We start from the raw sequence: 21,248 nt of genomic DNA, 5'->3' as shown, positions 1-21,248 counted from the left end.
GGACTTGATCACTTTCAGGTACTAGTAAAAGTTGACTGACCTTCGAAAGTGAAGAATAACACAGACCTGCTCCAGTTTTGTTTGGTATAAAACATTTAAAATGATTGACAGGAACATTTGTGCCTGTCTGATGTGTTTCAGAGCCACATTTGTTCGGTCAACCGGAACATTCTGGGAAAAAGTGGAGAAGAAGCTCACCCTACCCACCACAGCAGCACCAAGTACTCAACCAAGTACTACAACAAGTACTATGGAGCCAAGTACTACAAGTACTACAGAGGCAAGTACGACAATAAGTACTATGGAGCCAAGTACTACAAGTACTACAGAGGCAAGTACTACAATAAGTACTACAGAGCCAAGTACTACAGAGCCAAGTTCTACAAGTACTACAGAGCCAAGTACTACAAGTACCACAAAGCCAAGTACTACAGAGCCAAGTACTACAAGTACCACAAAGCCAAGTACTACAGAGCCAAGTACAACCACAAAGCCAAGTTCTACAAATACTACGGAGGCAAGTACTACAAATACCACACAGCCAAGTACTACACGTACTACAAAGCCAAGTTCTACAAGTACCACAAAGCCAAGTACCACAAATACTACGGAGGCAAGTACTACAAATACCACAAAGCCAAGCACTACAAATACCACACAGCCAAGTACTACAAGTACCACAAAGCCAAGTACTACAAATACTACGGAGGCAAGTACTACAAATACCACACAGCCAAGTACTACAAATACCACACAGCCAAGTACTACAAGTACCACAAAGCCAAGTACTACAAATACTACGGAGGCAAGTACTACAAATACCACACAGCCAAGTACTACAAGTACCACAAAGCCAAGTACTACAAATACTACGGAGGCAAGTACTACAAATACCACAAAGCCAAGTAGTAAGTACCACAAAGCCAAGTACTACAAATACTACGGAGGCAAGTACTACAAGTACCACAAAGTCAAGTACTACAAATCCCCAAGTAGGCACAAAGACAGACGTATGCATCAGCAGTCAACAAGGGGCGGAATATACGACCCCCCAGACGTGGAGTTTTGTTGAAATCACACAGAAATCTCTGCATCAATTTTCAAACGACATCATTTTTATTTACACAAATTTCCTGTTGTTTTTCTAGTTTCAGTCGTTGAAAAACGGTAGTATGCTGATGCCTGGCAAAAATGGATTTGGGGCAGTCAAAGTTTTGGTCACAATGGTACGGTATTTATAAACTCACCCAGAAATTGTTGTTGCACAAAAATCCAGGAAATTCTACAAGATGATTCATTCTCTCTATTCTCTCTATCTCTCCTCAGGAACTGCCTAATATATTCAGGATGACCGGCCTCTCTAGCAGCCACAATGCTCGCTGTGTAACTCAGGTGTGAGATTGGGGGCTTGGGTCATAGTAGCTGTTTCTAGATCTCCTTATCCCTGATACCTGTGTCATTGCCAGAGAATTATTTTTGTGTATGTAAGTAATTTGAATCTGGTGCTGAAATGGCGGAGCCCACCACTAACAATAACATTTGATTTCATGTACATTTTATTCTAGTCTACTCTAATTTATCTAGTTAGTGTTTTTTGTCATTGTTTGCATTTTATATAGGTGCATTAACTGAATATTTTTTCTACAATGTTTTATAAGCATTAATAAGCAGTCATCAAGGCTCTGCTGGGTATTTTTGGTAAATGATTTACATAAAAAATACAGTAGTGAGGTGGATAGAGAGTCTGCAACCATTACTGTACAAAAGTGTGCAAAAAGAGGCACTGGATTATTTACATGACATTACAATATCATATGTTTATTATTATTAACAAGATACCAGTTATCTATAAATGCTTTGTAACATTAAATAAGTTGTTCAGGTTTATTGAGATAATTGAATGCATTTTATTTCATTATGTAGGTATTCAATATATTCTGCAGTGGGCTTTGTGTAGCAGCTGAAATAGGTGCCTTGGTCTTATTCTGTGATCCCTTAAACGTGAGTAATAATACTTGGTGTACAACCTTTCTCTATATCTGTATCCTAATGTTTGAGGTTCTATGTAATGTGTGTGTATATGTTTAGGTCCTTCTCGTTGCTCTTGTGTCTGTGGTGATAGTGATTCATTTAATTGAGCTGCTAATCGATTGTCTGCCAATGGAACCGAGTCATGAACTGTAAGTTCAACTTCCTCTTCTTCTGCATAAATATTTCACTTGACCCTCACATCAACTCCGTGCACAGCTGTTTTTGTCTCTCCTCTTTTGTTTTGTTTAAGGAAGGAGATCCGTGACAATACTGTCAAACTGTGTTCTGCCATCCATCTGTCTTTAACAAGTAAGTCGATTCATCCGATTTTAGTCCTCAAAGTGTTTTACTTCACTGCATTCTGTGAGAAGACTTGTTTATAATGTCTTTAAAGCAACAGTTTGACATATTGGGAAAGACCCTTATTTGCATTCTTGACAAGTTACGGTTTGTATGAATGTGTGGGTAAATGTTGATTTAAAATCTTGGACCACATGCACTGTATGAACTATAAGTGCATCAACTGTGCATGTGCAAGAGAAGCAAACTGGACCCTTGTGTTGTGCACAGTATGTTAGTACTGTATTCTCCATTCCCCAGCAGTGAGCCACGGTATCAAGTTCAATCCCAAAACACCTGCCTGATCCAATCAGAGTGCAATGCGAGCTGTCAATCATGCTGTTGCCCCTGTCTTTTTTATGGAATCAATTAACAAATTAAAAGCAAGCTTGAACAAACATCAGGTTATGACTTGTTCTGCAGACAGGAGGGATTAAGAACTTTTGGCGTCACTTTTGGGGAACTGTAGGCCGTCCATGTTTACATACAGTCTATGTTCTTATCAAAGATTATATCAAGTGCACCTATAAAACTCTCATATCTGTCTAATAAGTAAATGGCTACAACTTGCAGCCAGGTAGCGTAGCTTAGCTCAAAGACTCAAAACAGATGGAACAAGGTAGCCTTGACTTGTACGAAGGGCACAAAATCATCCAACCAGCATCTTGAAAACTTACTTATTAACATTTTTATATCTTGTGAGTTACTGCGCGGCTTTTAACACATTTTATGTGGATTGTAGTGGAATTACTACCTCTCTTGAGTGAGAAAATGAATCAAATAGCACGTCGATGTTCCTTTTCGTTTCCTTTATTATCAGACATCAAATGACCCTGCTTAGGTACAACGGGGAGAAAACTTTGTCAATCTTAAGGGCTGCCGAAAAGAGAGGTGTCCCGTCTACTTTTAACCTTAAAAGGATACAACTCATACTGTTTATATTCTGCTTCCAAACGCCCCTAATATCTGACAACTCCCAGATCTCTATAGCACATTATTTCTGGTTTGAACCGGCTGTTACACAATCAGGAAGTCATACTGTGGAATTTAACTAAAGCAGAAGACTTACTTTTAAGAGTAACAATAAGATATACCACTTGTAACATAAATATACTAGGGGATCAAATAAATGAGATATAATGTGTAAATCTTAGACGTGCTTGCAGGTGGACCTGACAAAGCCAGGCTTGTTGAGTCCATCTGTTTTCAGGCTAAAGGCTATTGATGAGCCTTATATTTCCCAGACAGATATCAGAGTGGTGTCTTCTTATCCAACTTTCAGCAAGAATGCAAATAAGCAAATTTCCCAAACAATTAAAAATGACAGACACAATTAACTAATGTCATAACTCGCTCATAACTACTCATTGTGCTGATATTTCCCCCCAAAAAACCTACGCAGCTGCTGTCATCTTTGTTGGTGTTCTGAAGTTACTTGACGACCATGCAGAGAACAGAGACTTGGAACAGAGGCTTGTGGACTTGATGATCGCTTACACAGTGTTGAACGTCCTGATTGTGATTAGGATTTACGTTGACATTACCCTCAGAAAAAAAATACTGGCAAGAAGCAAAAAAGGTAAAGACTAACTAGTATTACTGTGTGAACAATAAAAAATAATATTAATATGCATGTTATACAGTATGGATTCTTATGGAGAACAACTTAATATTTGTTTCTATTTACTGTTACAGTGAGTGCAAAAAATGGTGAGAAAGGGAGGCAACAAAGAAAAAAGGTGAGAGCTGGAACATCATGACAGTATAACACTTGTATTGTATTTGCACTGTCAAGTGTGTGCACCATTACAAATCATGCATTACAGTTCTCTTTTTCACCACTTCCCCCTCAGGAGCCCAGAGCGGCTGAAGTGTGTTTTATGGCTGTCTCAGGGATCCTCGCCGTTGGAATCCTGTGCTTCAGTGTAGCTATCATTATTGAGATATCATTATTGGAGTAGGACTGCACAGTCAAAAAAATAAAAGATCTGTCTGATTTACGGTAAAATACTGGCAGCTGTGGTTGCCAGAACTTCAGCTTGACAAATACAGTGAGAATATATCAGACATTACAGGATGCTTTGCTGGATGGTGAATGGTTTTCTACTGTAAATTTAAATGTAGACATCAGCAAAATCTGTAATTTAGACAGAATAATCTTATTTTTAGGGTAATTGTGTGAAATAATAGTATTTCTTCATTAATGATACAAAAATCTAATATCTTTACTGTTTAACTGTTTAATACAGTTTCATGATTTACGGTAATTCAATATACAGAGATATACAATTTTTGATTTTACGGTCTATTTCAATTTGACAGTGTTTCACTGAAATTTCTACAACAAAATAATAATTGTGTAGTATTTTATTTATATATTTTCTTTTCATATGGTTGTTTTTCATTTTTTTCATATTTTCATGAATATAAAATGAATTTAAGTGCCAGATCCTTACTGCAATTTGCACACTTGCATGCATGCACATGTTAAAAAGGCTTTTTTTTTTTTTCAACTTTTATATTACTACTTGTGTATGACACAAGTTGCACTTTTTTCTGTCTTGACTTGGGCGGTTTGCTCTTGTACTGTTACTGTGACTTACAAATCCTCAATTCCCAGGAAAAAATCCATCTCTATTTAGTACATACTAAATTGTTTACTATAGTTTACTAAATAGCAGCGTTTGTAAAAGTTATCAAAATGTATGTTGATAATGTGAAATTGTGTTTCTCTGGTTGGTGCCTCCTGAGCTGTAAATACTCTTAATAAGAAATAAAGCAACCCAGTTTGACAAAAATCTAGACTTATCTAGTCTTATTGCCTGGCAGCACATAGCCGTAAAACACACCAGTTAGACTAAACACACTGGATACTGTTTCATTAATCACTTCAGTTTTCCAAGAGTTTTAAAATAGGTCATACCACGTCTTATCAGAGTTAATCCAAGTCTAAATATTGACTCCCTGATCTAGAGTTATGTATCTCCTGGTACCAGACACATCCAGCCATCGCTGACTGAATGTTTTAGTGGTGTGATCATGACCTCATCACCCCACTGAGTAACTGTGTGGAAATACATTACAACATGGGTCTCAAACTTGCGGCCCGCGGGCCAATTGCGGCCCTCGTCACGATATTTTGTGGCCCCCACCTTGATATGAAAGTTTAATGTGAGTTTTATATGAATGACACTTTACTGTGTTGTGTGTGGAAGGTCCCTTTTATTACTTTTTTGGGGTCATTTTGTCTTTTTTAAATAATTTTGTCTTTTTTAATAATTTTGTGTCTTTTTTGGTAATTGTGTGTCTTTTTTGGTAATTTAGTTTTTTTCTGTCATTTTGTGTCTTTTTGGTCACTTTGTGTATTTTTTTGGGTCATTTTGTGTATTTTTTTGGTAATTTTGTGTCTTTTTAACATAATTTTTTAACGTAATGTAGTGTTTTTTCAGTCATTTTGTCTTTTTTTGTAATTTTGTGTCTTTTTTTGGTCATTTTGATACTGCCTCCAGCGGCCCCCAGGTAATTTGAGTTTGAGACCCCTGCATTACAACATACTAACAACATATCATAACAAGTTTAGTTAAATTTTACCACACTTTGTCTATTTGTGTCTGTAGATTCTCCTAAATTAAAAAAATGTTAGAATTAAATAATGCCTAATGTGCATATTTATACATACATCTCAGAAAACCTGTAATTAAAAATAAACTCTTAATGTAAGTAAGGTTGGTGATTTCTATTAGTTAATTATTCATTTGTTGAGGGTTGACAATGATTAATTATAATAAAGGAGTAAATCACAGTATTTGCTTATATAGACAAATACTTATCTACTGACTGTTATTCTGATCTACAGTCTTGTTTGTGTCTACAGTAAGGCGTGCTTCATTAATGATTAAACATTTTTATGATTCTTCAGAAAGGAGCAATCATCAGTTATGTCCACATTCAGGTGGATGACTCACCCAGTTATTGCTGAGACACTGAGGCAAACTCTCTGTAACGTCTTTGTTCCTCAGCGGAACAGTCAACGTTCCTGAATTCTCATTTACTTTCACTTTGATGCTCCTGGTCAACCAAAAGCACAGGAAACACTTTATTTTTCACAGTTGACTTCCAAATGAATTTTAATATATCATGTAGATAACATACGCAGTGACCCAGTCATGAACCCTTCTATTTCATAATTGTAATCCATAAATAGTTCCTTGTTTTAGCGCTGAGTCATACTTCTTAACCTCTTAGTAAATATCTGAACTCTTGCTGTGTACTTTAACTTCCTTCATTCAAAGCTGGATACTGTACACATCATATGTTTTGGGACCTTCTCTACCTCTAAGCAAGTTAATATTATTGGATTAATTACACATACACATCCAAGTGCTCTCCAATTGATATAAAGTAAAATGTCACCAGTGGAGGACTAAGCCCAACCCTGAGTCACATTAATTAACACTTCTTGTTATCAAAATAATCTTTATTGAAAATATACACAATTTCAGGTGAGCAAAACAAAGTTGATCTCAGAATGATACCATAGGAGGAATTACCTGTATCAAAAGAAGGAGCACTTTCCTATATTTTGTATTTTAAATTTCAGATAAAACAAATCAGAAACAAATCTTTCAACAATAAACCTTGTTTGGATTTTGGAGTTGTCAAAATTACAGTATCAAATGACAAACAAGTGTTTCAGATATGGTCTAATCTCCTCCTTCTCAGTGTTTAAGGCACATTTTGTGACTTGCTGAATACATTTTCTTTATTGCAAATTGAAATCACTTAGTGAGAACCTGTTTTCTTGTAAGTACTGTAAGTCCATGTCAGTGGGTTGTTAACAGGTTCAAAAAACAAAGCTTTTTATATTCAATATATATATATTTACATATATATATATACAGCTCTCCAAAAATATCCAAATCTAGGAAAGAGACAACATAGCACAAATATACACATTCAGAAAAAAAAAAACAGAATATAAAATATTTATCTTAATAAAAGTCAGCACTCTTGATACGGTGGATAGTTAAAGCAAACACTTTCAGTGCAAATCCAATAATATACACAAGAAAACTAAATGAAGGGACACACATCTCCATGGGGACATTTAACAGAAATACAAAGCAAGCCATCAGTTGTCTGAGAGATTATATACAGAACAATAAAACATTTCCAGCGAAAACGCTACATTTTTCATTAGTTCAAAAGAAGGACCCAGTGTAATCCACGCTGATCATTCACCAAAAACTTCTTACCTGGGTTCAAACGCTGCTGAACAGAGGACTGTGGATACAGATTTAAGACAAAGAACAAGGAGAAAACAGATCAGTCAAAACTATATATTGTATATTGTACGTTTCTGTATGAGAAAATGAACTTCATACCCTGCTTTGGAAGTGGAATGATAGTGCCACTGTTACTTCTTATACAAAAGCATGTACATGTACAGGTAAAAAAAGTCAGTGCTGGACATCTCATGTAGGTATGGGAAAGGAAAACTGTCCAAAATCCAAATTGTCTGATTCATCAAAATCGTAGGCCTCAATTCCTCTTATCAGGCAGCCTGTTTTTCTGACAGTTGCGAATTGCAACACAACAATGTCCAATTCATGCATCTGCTGGAAACTAGCAACAAAAAGGGGTCATGTTGGAGAGGAAGAAACAGTGCAAAGGGTGCCTTCCTTGACAGACAGACAGGTGGTCTACTCTGTTCCTACACTCTAGGCCTCAATCAATCAACAAGGGAATTCATAAAGAACTGGACTTATAGCAGAATTGATATTTGCGTTGGTCAAAAAAAATCTTCAGTTCCCATTCTTGTGAGCAGTTAAACTGAATTATAGGACACTGTGAGTAAAATCCCAGAGAGAGATTAGTACAACCTTCAAACATTGAAACTCAATTTTATATGTGAAATGTTACAGCACACACAGTATATTTACATGTTACTTCTCTGTTTAATAGCTGCACTGTGCCAAGGAGGATGAGGCCGGTCCAAAGTGGTATTCTGACTTCCGCTTGACTTCATCAGCATCCTTTCTGCTCCACTTCTCTTTCGGACACCACAGGTAGGACAAGATGGGAGATGCGGCTCCACAGTCCACCAAACTTGTCAGTGTCCATGTCGTTGAATGCAGTTTGGCTTCTGGAGTCCACCAGTCTTTCCTCGACATAGTCATGCACCATCTCCTCCACTTCCTTCAGAGTCTGATCTCCCCCGACTTCATCTTGAGGAAGCAGCACAGTAAACAACAAGAACACCCGCTTGTATGCGGCGTTCTCATGGTCGCAATAGCGATAAAAAATGAGTGTGGAGCCTGGAGGCAACTCTTCGAATCGATGGATGACAGCCACGGGTTGGTCTCCTCCAAAGGCCGCTCGCAACTGGTTGTCGATGTCCAGCTTCACTTCATCGCTGTCCTGGTCAGCTTTACTAGCTCCATCGATGTGGAGGATGGAAGGGCTGTGGAGGGCTGCCGAGAAGGAGGTGGCCAGCCTCTGAGCCAGGCAGTGCAGTGTCCCCTCAGCCTTTTGCCCGGCAGTAAGGATCAGACTGACTGGCTCTGTGGGTTGGGATGTCTGGAAGTGCCTCTCCAGGTGGACCTTGGTCCTCCTCCACAAATCAGAACGCTGACTGGAGAACTGAGCCTCAAGAAGAGACAACTGATCTGCAAACACTGTTGAGTTTACAGCCCTGGATGGATGCGTTCCACCATCTGCATTCTTTTTGGTCTTGTATGCCAACAAGGCGGCAGAACAGACCAGCACCATGAGAACCAAACGGCATAAATACCACAGGAATCCTGGAAAGACACAAATGTAAATGTAGCATAGCCACTAATGTATGGCATGTATCTTTGGGTGTTGAGACAATGTGATTAAAATGGCTTTAGCTTACCTCGGCAGGAATATCCAGAGCTTCTCTTGATAACAGGAGTTTTCTTTGTTCCTTATAAAAGAGAAACTCTCATCAATCAAACATGTCACATTAGATGTTGTAAGTGAGTGAAATATTAACTTGAAATACCTTGTTTTTTGAGCGGAACAGATTGCTTTTGTGCTGGAATGTTATTCACACGTTGTCGTGTTGTGTACGATTTCTCTGAGGTTTGGAACACTTTTGGAACATGGTGGTTGACTGCTGGTAAAGAGGCATAATTTGTTAGTGTAAAAATCTAATATTTTTGAGATGTATATCCATTAGATAGGTGCTAAAATTTTACTAAAATCTCACAAAAGAATAATGTCTAGAGTACCAGTGATGTTGGCTTTGGCTTCCATCGTCATCTTGTAGTCGGCCATGCTCGAGATCTTTGGCTTCGGCACATCGTGTCTGTTTGCCGCTGGTCTGAATTGTGCAGCAGGCTTTAAGGGGGATACATGTGCTTTTTTTGATGGTTTCACTGAAAACAAACAAGTCAGATTAGAACTGTATTATACTCCCTTGATGTAATCATTCCCATGCAAAATGAAGCTAAAGCCTTTCTTTCTTACCTATTGTGGTTTTGATCCGGTCTGCATCTGCATTTACTGCATGTATGGATCTGCGTTCACCGAGCATTACACGAGGGGATAAATTGATATCTCCAAAGGCGGCTGGTTTATACAGAGAGAAAACTTTGATTTAAATAAATCTGCTAAACTGACTGTAATTAGATCTGATGGTGGCAAGAAGTCTTGTGAATCAGAGGTAAGTAATGACATAGGTAACTATCACAGTACACCAAGATGCCACATGCACCTATGCACCTGCATGCATAGTTAATGAACAACTAAGTAGGTACTTACAAATATAATAACATCTGCTGTTGATTGCATAATTTACAAACATCAATAAGCATGACATGTTACATTGGCTAGCGCAGAAATAATTAGCCAATATTTGGTTAGTCGATCATACAAAAATGTATCAACAATTTTGATTATTTCTAATCTTTTCAGTCATTTATCAAACAAAATTGGAGCATTTGCAGATTACAGCTTCTCACGTGTGAGAATTGAAGCCTACTTAAATATGGTATTGTCAATGATATAAATATAGACTGTGGACTATCAGCTGTATAAAACAAGCAAGTTTTAAGTTGTCACTTTGGGTTCAGAGAAATGCAAACTGATCATTAATGGAAATATTCTTGCTTAACCTTGAGATATCTTTGGATGATGAGCACCACGAGAGGAATCCTGTTTAATATCCATTTCCTGGTCTTTTTTCTGCAGATCTTCAACTGATTCTTGGACATCCATCTCTGTCTCATGCTCATCACCACTGCCGCCCTCTGCACCTCCAGGCTCCACCCGGCTCTTCTTGCTGGGGGACTCTGTTTAACGGGACATAAAGTCTCACATCACTTTTGATTCTACAGACTGAAGGTTAACTGTCATTGTAGCACGGCAAATGTTAAGCAACCCACCACCATCCTCTGAGCCAGTCTCCACATCTTTGGAACCATTGACAGCTGCCGCTGGAGTTTGGCTTTGTAACCCCTTTCTGGTCCTTTTAAGAGGACCTCTGACTGTTGGTTCAGCAATAAACACTAAAGAAGGAGCAGAAAGACATGTTAGTGAAGCTGGACTCTGACGGCGTAGTCAGAAAAACGACTGCTGTCTCAACTACATGCTATCTTAGAAAATGTCTCCCACCCACTCCATGACCTGCAATTTTTCATGATTTATTGGGACATTTTGTGCCACTCCCATCCGACAAGAGGCTGCGGCCCATCAAGACTAAAACCTTCATCATGAGAACAGTTAATTCCCTTCTGCAACTGGCCCCATCAACAAGGCCAGAGACTAGGGCTGGGCGATATGGCTCTGAAAGAATATCACGATATTTCAGGCTATTTTTGCGATGACGATATTCTTGACAATATTAGGAAATACTTAAAAAGATATAGAAAATATTATTTATTTTAGTCTGTATAAATAATAAAAAATCTAACATGTAGTTTGAAGTGCAAATCTCAACAGTTGCCAAATAAATAAAAAATACTCTTGACTCTTGAGTATGAGCAAATAATAAAAATAACCATTTAGGGGTTCTGGGGGCATATTTTAATGAATTTTGTAAAGGAGAATAAAGGTTCTTGTATGTTTTATTTAAGGCATTTTATTTTGACAGTCTTCTTGTAAGTTCTGTGGTGGATTCTGATAACACACCATGCTCCATGTTTCTACATATTGTTTCTACGGTTTATATCTTTCAAATATAGTTTGTATGTTGGCTTTTTCTATGCTTCATATTTTCTATTTAATATGATATATTACTCGAAATTAAGTACTTTTGCACCAATGCACCACAGCAAATCTTTGTAAACCAATTTTTTTTCTTAAGTTTGTAGATTTTGCTATTTTTCTACTTTTTATATATACTATTTCTATCTATTCTTGGTTGGTGTAACTGGAGTGAAACCAAATGTCAGTTTCTGATTCGGTTATATGCTAGTGAGTGAGTAAATGTCATCAATCAGTTTAACCCTATAAAGCCTGAACCATGAAATAATTGCCAGAAAATTCAATTTTTATAAAAACTGAGTGCTTATTAACCTGCTGACAAATTTTAAAAAACAAATAAATTGCATATATGAATTCTTATTTGTATCATATTTGATACATCAGGTCTTTTTGTGCAATTTGTTGCTCAGTTTTTTTTCTTGAACTAACAAAAACATATAACCCCTAACATTTTTAACCTATTAAGACTTTGACTTTACCCTTTTCCTCAAACATTCAAAATACATATTTTTTCCATATAACACAACATCATACATCTGCTGATATGAAGTTTTTTAATGCAGCAATGACTGATCCACTCGTGGAACCTGGATATCATTTTTGTTACATCTGGTATTTTTGTGCAATTTGTTACTCAGTTTGTTTATCTTCAACACATGTATACATCAGGTTTTTGATGATGTAGAGGTCTCAAAAATAACTGTATCTAATATGATACACTTTATAGCTTTATAGGGTTAAGTTTCCAAGAACTCCGACACGTTATGCTCATTTGTTAGCAGTTTCCTTCCCCGATGAAGTCAGTTAGAAGAACAAATTCACTTGACGTTAATCTTTGGGTAAGCCTAAGTGAGCTAGCTATGAATGCTAAGCTAACTAACGTTAGCGAATCATTTTAACGTTAACGTACTTGTCTACTGACTCACCTTTAACGTTACTTGACGACTGCCTTGTCGATCGTCTCAACGAGCGAGTCGCCTTATCTTCAGAATCCCCGAAATCCATTTCTGACCAAAACTCGAGCGATGCCAGAAACATACATTAAACACAACGACGCAACATCGTGTTCAACAACAGCCAAACAGTTGACTTCCCCGTTGTTGTTGTCAGGGGAACCGTTTTGTGACAGGACCGGAAGTATGTGTCACAATATTTAGTTATCCCCATGGAAACACTTGCTGAAGGTTCCGTCCAAAAATAATAATGGCGACCTGTCAGTGCGGCACACGTAACGCAAGCTAAAAGATAAGGAAGCATTAATACCGGTCATAGTCCTCGGCGATGTGATCGAGGGTACGTTTGGTAAGAATTGATCATTAGAAAAATAACTAATAATTAATTATAATATACTTTATATTAAAGATACATTAAAGCAGTCCTTAAACACAAACGCCGTGTGTTACCTTGCTAACTGCTGTATTAACCATAGACCGTATATAAATAAGGTACTAACCTGACCTGTCAGTTCACTCGTTAGCTAGTTGGTAGCTAACATAATAATCCATCTGAGCAAGTTTTTGTAGCAGCGTTTCTAACTAGCTGACTAATATGTTCGATCTGATTATAGTGTCTGATTATAGTGTCTGCTCGCATAGATAATTCAGTTGTAAATTAGCCCCCAGATATCATCCAGTTAAATCAAATCGAAACAGACAATTCAGTGTGAAGACACGTTAATTGTTTTGTAATGTGCTCATACTACCCGCACGTCTTGCTTGTTATGAGCAGTGGTGGAAGAAGTATTCAGATCCTGTACTTAAGTAAAAGTACTAATACAACACTATGAAATTACTCCACTACAAGTAAAAGTCCTGCATTCAAAACTTACTTAAGTAAAAGTACAAAAGTATCAGCATCAAAATGTACTTAAAGTATCAAAAGTAAAAGTACTTGTTATGCCGAATGGACCCACTCAGATTGTTTTATATATTCTAAATATCTTATTACATTATTTGTATTGATGATTTTATGTAAGCAGGGTTTTAATTTTGTAAAGATATGGCTCATTTAAGTACTTAATATACTGTTATAAGATTTGATAAAATAAAAAAAGTCTAATCACCTTAAATTGATCATATGTTTTATGTTGAATCTCGACCTGAAAAGTAACTAAAGCCGTCAGCTAAATGTAGTGGAGTAAAAAGTACAATATTTGCCTCAAAATGTAGTGAAGTAGAAGTATAAATTTACAGAAAATAGACACACTCAAGTAAAGTACAAGTACCTCAAAATTGTACTTAAGTACAGTACTTGAGTAAATGTACTTAGTTACTTTCCACCACTGGTTATGAGTTTAGAGACTGTATGAGAGGCTGCCTTCTCTCTTTCTGCCTCTTAACAGGTACACAAGCAGTTTTACAAAGTCACTTGACACTTTGACATGTGAAGGGAATCTGTCCAACGCTAATGAATGTGCTATATACCATTTATTATGCAGTTTTGAACCATCTCTTGAGTGAAGTGCCCTCATCCAAAGACATGGCAGAGCAAGACACAGATCAACACCACACAGCAGGTACGTAAACACTAATGATAAAGAGCAGAAATTGGTTAAATTGGACCAGTATATTTGCAAAACATTCACAGCAGTGGTTTCAATTTTCATGATATGCCAACATTTACGTTTTTATCATTATATTCACACTTGTTAAAGTACTTATATTTACTCAGTTTGGAAAAGCTTGCTACAAACCTTTAACATGTGTCATTTGTTTCAGTTTTAAATTGTGTAAAATATGTATTGCATAGTTGACTGTGTTGTCTTTAAGTCAGTTGTGCTCTATGTAGTGTTTGTGACATGTTGATTCTGTGAAATTCATTGAGGTTACCATCACATCATTTCATATCATCTTCATATGGAAATATTGGTCCTGCTGCAAACTCCACAAATAATGCACAGTAACAGAAATCCTCCACAATTCAGTGTGAGGTTACATTGATTATTTTGTTATGTGCTTCTACTAACCTGAAACTGTGTTTGTTATTTGTTTCAAACTATTGTTAACTGACAACATGATGAGTTTAGACTGTTATAGACAGAAATGTGAGGCTGCCTTTCAGTCTGTCCCTATTGACAGGTACAAAAGCAGCTTTACAACGTCACTTGAGACTTTGAATCTGTTCAAAGCTAATGAATGTGCTAATTCTGCTAAACACCATTTTTCATGCAGTTTTGAATAATCCTATTCATGAAGTGCCATCATCCAAAGACATGGCAGAGCAGGACACAGATCAACACCACACAGCAGGTACTTAAACATTAATGATAAAGAACAGACACTGGTTATATTGAACCAGTATATTAACAATACATCCGCAGCATTGTTTAAATTTACATTATATGTCATCTTTTTTTTTTATATCAGAGGAAGAACCAGAGTCCACAAAGATGGATCAGGTCTCGCCTTCTGAGAACAAACGGGAGACTGTTATTGATCCAAATGTAAAGCAGCAACTTGCAGAAGGTAAGATATGCAAGCAAGGTCATACTAATCCATTCAATGTGTCTTTACCAAATGTGTCTGCATCTAATGTACTATATGGTCTCTGTCTCACCTAACATAATTCAGCTTCATCATCTGCATCCACAAACGAAGAATCTAACAATGACGCCAGTGACCAATTGGAGAAGCCTGACTTTAAAAGCAAGTATATAGTATAATATCAGTGTTTAATTTCCATCAAGTATAATTTCATAGACAGTTTTGTAGTGGGTTTATGTTCCGACTTGTCTCTGCACTAAACCCAAAGGTGCTACATTCGCTGTGCTCTTACAATAGTCTGTCAGTGTTGTTATCTACTGTGAAATGTGTCACCTTCAATTATCCGTGCAAAGTTATTCTAAATCAGGGGTCTCAAACTCAAATTACCTGGGGGCCGCTGGAGGCAGTATCAAAATGACCAAAAAAAGACGCAAAATGACCGAAAAAAAACTGAATTACTTAAAAAAGACACAAAATGACCAAAACAAGACAAAATGATCCAAAAAGACACTAAATTACAAAAAAAAGACACAAAATGACCGAAAAAACACTAAATTACTTTTTTTTTAAAGACACAAAATTACAAAAAAAAGACACAAAATGGAAGAAAAAAATTAAATTACTTAAAGAAGAAACAAAATGACCAAAAAAAGACAAAAAAATTACCAAAAAAGACACAAAATTATTTTAAAAAGTAATTAAAGGGACCTTCCACACACAACACGGTAAAGTGCCATTCATATAAAACTCACATTAAACTTTCATATCAAGGTGAGGGCCACAAAATATCCTCACGAGGGCCGCAATTGGCCCGCGGGCCGCAAGTTTGAGACCCCTGTTCTAAATGAACTGAAGGTAAAAGACATTTTGAGGAAAAAGCAAACCGTTATTCTAACCTTATACCAGCCCTTCATAGATCATTAGCCATTCAGTTGGATTTAGATGACACTTGATTTCTGTTTTCACTACAGACGGTGATCCAACTGAAGAGAGCATGAAGCCTCCGACAGAAGGATCTTCACCTCAAGATGAGGACACGACGGCGAATGTGAAGAGCAGCACCCCACTTCAGCCTGATGAAGGAAGTCATGGTGATTACAAGACGGAGACACCAAGAAAGGAGCAACAGACCGTGAAAGCTGAGGAGATTTCTGGTGAGTGTTCCCATTTATGTGTTATATCAAGTGACTCAGACGTTATTATCCATTTTATTCACACTTGTCAAAGTACTTATATTTACTCACTTTGGAAAGGGACCTTTTAAAAAAGTGATATTTGTCTCCATCACATCATTGTATTCACCATTAAATATAGTCTTCATATGGAAATATTGGTCTTGCCGCAAACAAATAATGTGCAGTTACAGAAATCCTACAACTGTGGAGGATATTTAATATGGTTCCCTCAAGACTCAGAACAACAAGGTTACTCTCGTTCTGCTGGACCTTTTTTTTAAATCCCACTTGACACATGGGGGAGTTAAAATATTTTTATATTATCAGGAGACGCTGGGGAGAAGATAGAACAGGAAAAAAACACCCAACCAACCCTGGATGATGGAGAGGATGACCAAGTAGATGGACCTGATGAAGGAACCCCAGACACTATCAACACAAACACTGAAGCTGAGGATGGTGAGTCTGACTTTAATGAAATTTTAATTTTTTCTTTGGCTTTCTGCTTGTTGGTGGTGAGCTTCTGGGTGTTTTTAGTAAAACACAACAGGTTAGTGAGAGCCTGGAAGGATGTAGTTGGATAAGTGACTGCCAGCTGGGTGGATTGTTTAATTTAGTTTGTGTTAACCTGTTTTTTAGCTCCTAAGGAAGAAAAGGATTATCAGGAGTCAACTCTCCCAGTGATACAGGAAGATCTGGAAACCATTGGTCCCATCATTCAGGAGGCTGAGGATGCTGAACCTGAAGCTCCAGTGGTTATTAGCAATCTTGGAGGTAATCTTGTCAAATAATCTGTATGTTTATCTTCCTTGTTTTTTTTAGTGTCATGGTGACTACTAGCTAACAGGGTTGGGTAAAGTGGTTGGATATTAAAGGAACACTCCACCGTTTTTTCATATTAAAACATGTTATTCGGTCAAGTAAGACGAGTTGATACAGACCTCTTGCGTCTCAATGCGTGCACTCAATCGCCCTGGCGTGCGGCGCCACTTGGCTAGCACTTAGCTTAGCCCAGTTCATTCATTAGGATCCAAACAGATGGACAGTTAGGGCAGAAGATTTTTCAGGAGTGATGATATTACTGCGCCGAGTCGAAGTGCTCCCAAGTGCTATTCCGCCATACATTATAGTTCTCCTTTTTATCCGCTTAGAAAAGCGCCACGTTTTATTTTGTGTCGCCATACTTGGTCGTTTAACTACTCGTGTAGCTGTATTTAAATAGGGAAAACGTGGAGGAGTTTGGTCGCTTCTAACTGTCCATCTGTTTGGATCCTAATGAATGAACTGGGCTAAGCTAAGTGCTAGCCAAGTGGCGCCGCGCGCCAGGGCGATTGAGTGCACGCATTGAGACGCAAGAGGTCTGTATCAACTCGTCTTACTTACCCGAATAACATGTTTTAATATGAAAAAACGGCGGAGTGTTCCTTTAAGCCAAACACTAAACCAAATTGGTGTACAGGATTTTATCACTAGGTGTTGTAAAATGTGAAGCAACTGCAGTCCACTTGATGGAGGTAAAGCACATCTAAGCTGGTTTGCCAACGTCCAATAAACACTAAAGAAGTAGCAGAGCCTGAGGCTCACCTCCAGCTTCAAACTGGAAATGTTGCTTTATTGGTGCAGTTTTCGTTTTCTTTGAGACTAATTGTGTCATATATCACCTTGTCAACTAGAAAAACACATGAACTTTCTAGTAAACAAACATAGCGTGTGCATCATCCCATATTATAGGAGCTCAGTCTTATACTGAGTTACTGAGGTATTTGAGTCCCGGAATAACCTGGTTGACACGCCTCGCCTTGGCTGATGCTCTCATACCGCATTGAATAAATGTTCACGCTGTTCCACAACACAGTGTGTTTATTGCCATGCCATGTAAACAAAGAAAAACATGCAAACAAAATACCGGCATGATGATCTACAGCATTACAGCGGCGGTCAAAAAAAACTGTTTTCCCTTCCGGGTCAAGCCCTGCACAAAGAGTGAACAATCACACCTATATACACCTGAGCTCCCCAGTAACAGTATAGCGACCCCACATATGCATTGAGTGAATTTTTATTTTTTATTTTTTATTTAACCTTTATTTAACCAGGGAATATCCCATTGAGATTAAGAACCTCTTTTTCAAGGGAGCCCTGGCCAAGAGGCAGCAAACACAGAATACAGTTACATATTTACATAACATACAGACCTTAAACACATCATGAGAAACAAGTGCATGTTATGGAATTGGCCTCAATAACTCTTAGTTTGGATTTAAAAGTGCTCAAAGTAACAAATTCAGTTAATTTCCATTCTTTCTGTAGCATATTCCATGCATAAGGTGCAGAGTAAACAAATGCCCTTTTACCCAACTCCGTACGAGCATAAGGGACAGAAAGCAACAATTGATCTTGTGAACGAAGAGAATAAGATCCTGCATTTCTCACAGTAATTAAGCTGCAAATGTACGAAGGCAGCAGTCCCAATATTGCCTTATAAATGAAAGTATACCAATGACTAGCCCTTCGAGTGGCCAGAGCAGGCCATCCTACCCGAGAGTATAATTCACAATGGTGAGTGGACATCTTACAGTTAGTAATGAACCTCAAAGAAGCATGATAAACAGTATCAATCATTCTAAGACATTTAGCAGCAGCATTCATGTACAAAAGATCTCCGTAATCCAACACAGATAAAAATGTTGCAGTGACAAGACGTTTTTTTTACATTAAAAGAAAAACACAACTTATTTCGAAAATAAAAAGCCAATTTTAACCTCAGCTTCTTCACAAGATTTTCTATGTGTGGCTTGAGGGTGAGTGAATCATCAATTAAGACTCCTAAGTATTTATACATATGAACCAACTCTATTTCGCTGCCCTCAAGAGTGGACACTGGGGGAACCATTTGAGGCAATTTTTTACTGTTAGAAAATATCATAAGCTTTGTTTTATCGGCATTGAGCACCAGTTTCAAGTGAATTAATGAGTTTTGTACAGCTACAAAAGCTGAATTACACCACAGATCAAACTCAACCAAACACATTCAGCTCCTACATCCCACCTCTACTCAAGTTTGATCTTCATGTTGCAGGCCTTGGCTCGGCAGTAAATAGCACACGGCCTGTCAGACATTCTTGGCTTTTAGTCTGTTTTTATACAAACAATATTGTGTTAATCATGTTCTCATATTGCTTATTACTAATACAGTACAAGTTGGATTTAGTACTGTGACGCCGCCAGCATAGGCTGCTGATCTAAGCTACTTTTTCAATTTGCCAGAACGTGTCATATTGATAAATGTCAGTTCAGTTGGTTTGCATGAAATCAAGCCAGTTTAATATCAAACATCAGATTGGACCATCAAAACCAGAAATTGACCCAACACTGCTAGTTAAGCAGATGGACAATGTAAAACATTTCAGTTGAAATTTAAATAACTGCTGATAAAGTAACATGTGCCTTCTCTCCATAGGAAAAAGAATGTACCTGATGGCAGTTGTATTGGGGGTAGTTTTTGCCATCCTGCTGTCGCATCTTCAGCCCGAGCCTCAACCTCAGAAAGACGATGTGCGACAAATAGACATCTTCCTCAGGCAGTTGGAAAAAGTAAAGACTCGGTTCCCTCACCAGCGCACTGAGCTCTGGAGCAGGAGCAAGATCCACCTGCTGAGACACCTCCAGACGGCCCAGCCCACAGAGCCAGTCAGTCTGATCCTGACTGCAGGACACAGAGCTGAGAGGACACTGCACTGCCTGGCTCAGAGCCTGGCCACCGCCTTCTCTTCTTCCCTCAACGCCTCCGTCCTCCACATCGATGGAGCCAGCAAAGCCAGCCAGGACAGCGACCAGGTCAAACTGGACATCGACAGCAAGCTGCAGGGAGCTTTTGAAGGAGACAAACCTGTGGCTGTCATTGACCGATTCGAGGAGCTCCCTCCAGGCTCCACCCTTATTTTTTATCGCTACTGCGACCACGAGAACGCTGCCTACAAGAAGACTTGTCTGATCTTCACGGTGCTGCTGGGGGAAGAAGAAGAGATTCCTGCCGAGACTCGTTTGAGCACTGTGGAGGAGATGGTGGACGACCATCTCCAGAAGAAGTTCCTCTCTGAGGGCCATCCAGTATCTTTTGACAGGATGGACCTTGACAAGTACGGAGGACTGTGGAGTCGTATTTCTCACCTCATCTTGCCTGTGGCAGCAGAGGACAGAGTAGAACATGAAGGGTGCTAGGGGATATAAATATTCACTCTTGCACTTCAAGTCAAAGCACTGAGCTACCGTCTATCTTTCAGATTTCTCACTGGGTGACTTTCGGCATTCTGAGGCTAGTAGCAGCGGTTTTAAAGACCCAAAGGTTTCTTACATATAATATATGAAGCTCACTATTATGAAGGCATAAATAACAAATGAGACTCTTAATATTAAGAAGATTATACTAAGGGATGTTTGTAAAAAAAAAAATCTGTGGATGTTCATTGAGGAAAATGTTTGACACACAGGCTGCAGGGTTTTATTGTTGACTTTGATCAAATGTTATCGATAAATTGCAAGATGATTCAACTGGTAGCTTTGGGGGTTTTACATTACAAAGAGTAATAAGACAACAATTTGTTTAGTAACACAGCACAGGGTTTATTGTTTGTAAGTCAAATGTCTTTTTCATTGATTCTCAGACCTACATGGCACCATGTGCCTTAACTGAGCTTCCTATGTTCCTTTTTATATATGTATCACACTACAGGACGGAGTCTGATGGACGTAAGTGCATAAATTAAATGTGCCTTAAAGTGCAAATAAACAGGTGATTTCAAACGTTTTATTTGTTGTCATTGTAGTGAACACTGCTGCCGCTAGAGGGCAGCACGACCACAGCTGAAACTGGGCAGCTGAGGCTGAAAAGCATCAAATCCATATGCAACAGACCACTTTGCATTTAATCTCCAACTATGCTTCATAACCATACATTTCAAGATGAATCAAATATTAAGATTAGGCCGCA

The 21,248-nt window shown here is 38.1% G+C and overlaps 3 protein-coding genes across 6 annotated transcripts; 2 read left to right on the top strand and 1 right to left on the bottom strand.

The window, feature by feature from the left end:
- Positions 1-770: 770 nt before the first annotated feature.
- LOC131978165 (uncharacterized) lies at positions 771-5,155 on the top strand. The gene is made up of 8 exons (XM_059341694.1): positions 771-1,226; positions 1,327-1,392; positions 1,924-2,001; positions 2,089-2,180; positions 2,282-2,340; positions 3,773-3,949; positions 4,066-4,109; positions 4,224-5,155. Exons 1-8 carry the CDS (start codon positions 1,173-1,175, stop codon positions 4,329-4,331), a joined length of 678 nt encoding a protein of 225 aa, XP_059197677.1. The 5' UTR covers positions 771-1,172; the 3' UTR covers positions 4,332-5,155.
- Positions 5,156-6,826: 1,671 nt separating this feature from the next.
- si:dkeyp-82a1.6 (torsin-1A-interacting protein 2) lies at positions 6,827-12,711 on the bottom strand. Of its 2 annotated transcripts, none has more exons than XM_059340753.1 (8): positions 12,528-12,711; positions 10,782-10,904; positions 10,512-10,688; positions 9,865-9,966; positions 9,627-9,773; positions 9,398-9,511; positions 9,269-9,319; positions 6,827-9,173 (listed from the first exon to the last, which is right to left on the bottom strand). In XM_059340753.1, exons 1-8 carry the CDS (start codon positions 12,637-12,639, stop codon positions 8,398-8,400), a joined length of 1,602 nt encoding a protein of 533 aa, XP_059196736.1. In that variant the 5' UTR covers positions 12,640-12,711; the 3' UTR covers positions 6,827-8,397. The 2 variants fall into 2 exon arrangements, with proteins under 2 accessions (XP_059196736.1, XP_059196737.1); XM_059340754.1 differs by having other exon boundaries at positions 9,398-9,508.
- Positions 12,712-12,725: 14 nt separating this feature from the next.
- Positions 12,726-21,061, top strand: LOC131977451 (torsin-1A-interacting protein 2-like). 3 transcript variants are annotated; one of them, XM_059340756.1, is made up of 9 exons: positions 12,726-12,903; positions 14,039-14,116; positions 14,772-14,849; positions 14,967-15,065; positions 15,171-15,245; positions 16,055-16,237; positions 16,586-16,717; positions 16,898-17,032; positions 19,719-21,061. In XM_059340756.1, exons 2-9 carry the CDS (start codon positions 14,080-14,082, stop codon positions 20,477-20,479), a joined length of 1,500 nt encoding a protein of 499 aa, XP_059196739.1. In that variant the 5' UTR covers positions 12,726-12,903; positions 14,039-14,079; the 3' UTR covers positions 20,480-21,061. The 3 variants fall into 3 exon arrangements, with proteins under 3 accessions (XP_059196739.1, XP_059196741.1, XP_059196740.1); XM_059340757.1 differs by having other exon boundaries at positions 12,827-12,894; XM_059340758.1 differs by lacking the exon at positions 15,171-15,245.
- Positions 21,062-21,248: the final 187 nt, after the last annotated feature.

This window comes from Centropristis striata, chromosome 9 (genome assembly GCF_030273125.1).
Source record: "Centropristis striata isolate RG_2023a ecotype Rhode Island chromosome 9, C.striata_1.0, whole genome shotgun sequence".
In the NCBI taxonomy this organism is placed as follows: Eukaryota; Metazoa; Chordata; class Actinopteri; order Perciformes; family Serranidae; genus Centropristis; species Centropristis striata.
Note: the sequence above shows the minus strand (reverse complement) of the source record. Positions and strands in the feature narration are given on the sequence as shown.

Excerpts from the sequence above, each read along its gene's own strand:
- LOC131978165 (XM_059341694.1), top strand. The coding sequence starts at position 1,173 with ATGCTGATGCCTGGCAAAAATGGATTTGGGGCAGTCAAAGTTTTGGTC. Across the intron at positions 2,181-2,281 it reads ATGGAACCGAGTCATGAACT|GAAGGAGATCCGTGACAATA; the intron begins GTAAGTTCAACT and ends GTTTTGTTTAAG. Across the intron at positions 2,341-3,772 it reads CATCCATCTGTCTTTAACAA|CTGCTGTCATCTTTGTTGGT; the intron begins GTAAGTCGATTC and ends AAACCTACGCAG.
- si:dkeyp-82a1.6 (XM_059340753.1), bottom strand. The coding sequence starts at position 12,639 with ATGTTTCTGGCATCGCTCGAGTTTTGGTCAGAAATGGATTTCGGGGAT. Across the intron at positions 10,905-12,527 it reads GTCGTCAAGTAACGTTAAAG|TGTTTATTGCTGAACCAACA; the intron begins GTGAGTCAGTAG and ends CTCCTTCTTTAG. Across the intron at positions 9,512-9,626 it reads AGCCAAAGCCAACATCACTG|CAGTCAACCACCATGTTCCA; the intron begins GTACTCTAGACA and ends CCTCTTTACCAG.
- LOC131977451 (XM_059340756.1), top strand. The coding sequence starts at position 14,080 with ATGGCAGAGCAAGACACAGATCAACACCACACAGCAG. Across the intron at positions 14,117-14,771 it reads AGATCAACACCACACAGCAG|TTTTGAATAATCCTATTCAT; the intron begins GTACGTAAACAC and ends TTTTTCATGCAG. Across the intron at positions 16,238-16,585 it reads GAAAGCTGAGGAGATTTCTG|GAGACGCTGGGGAGAAGATA; the intron begins GTGAGTGTTCCC and ends TTATATTATCAG.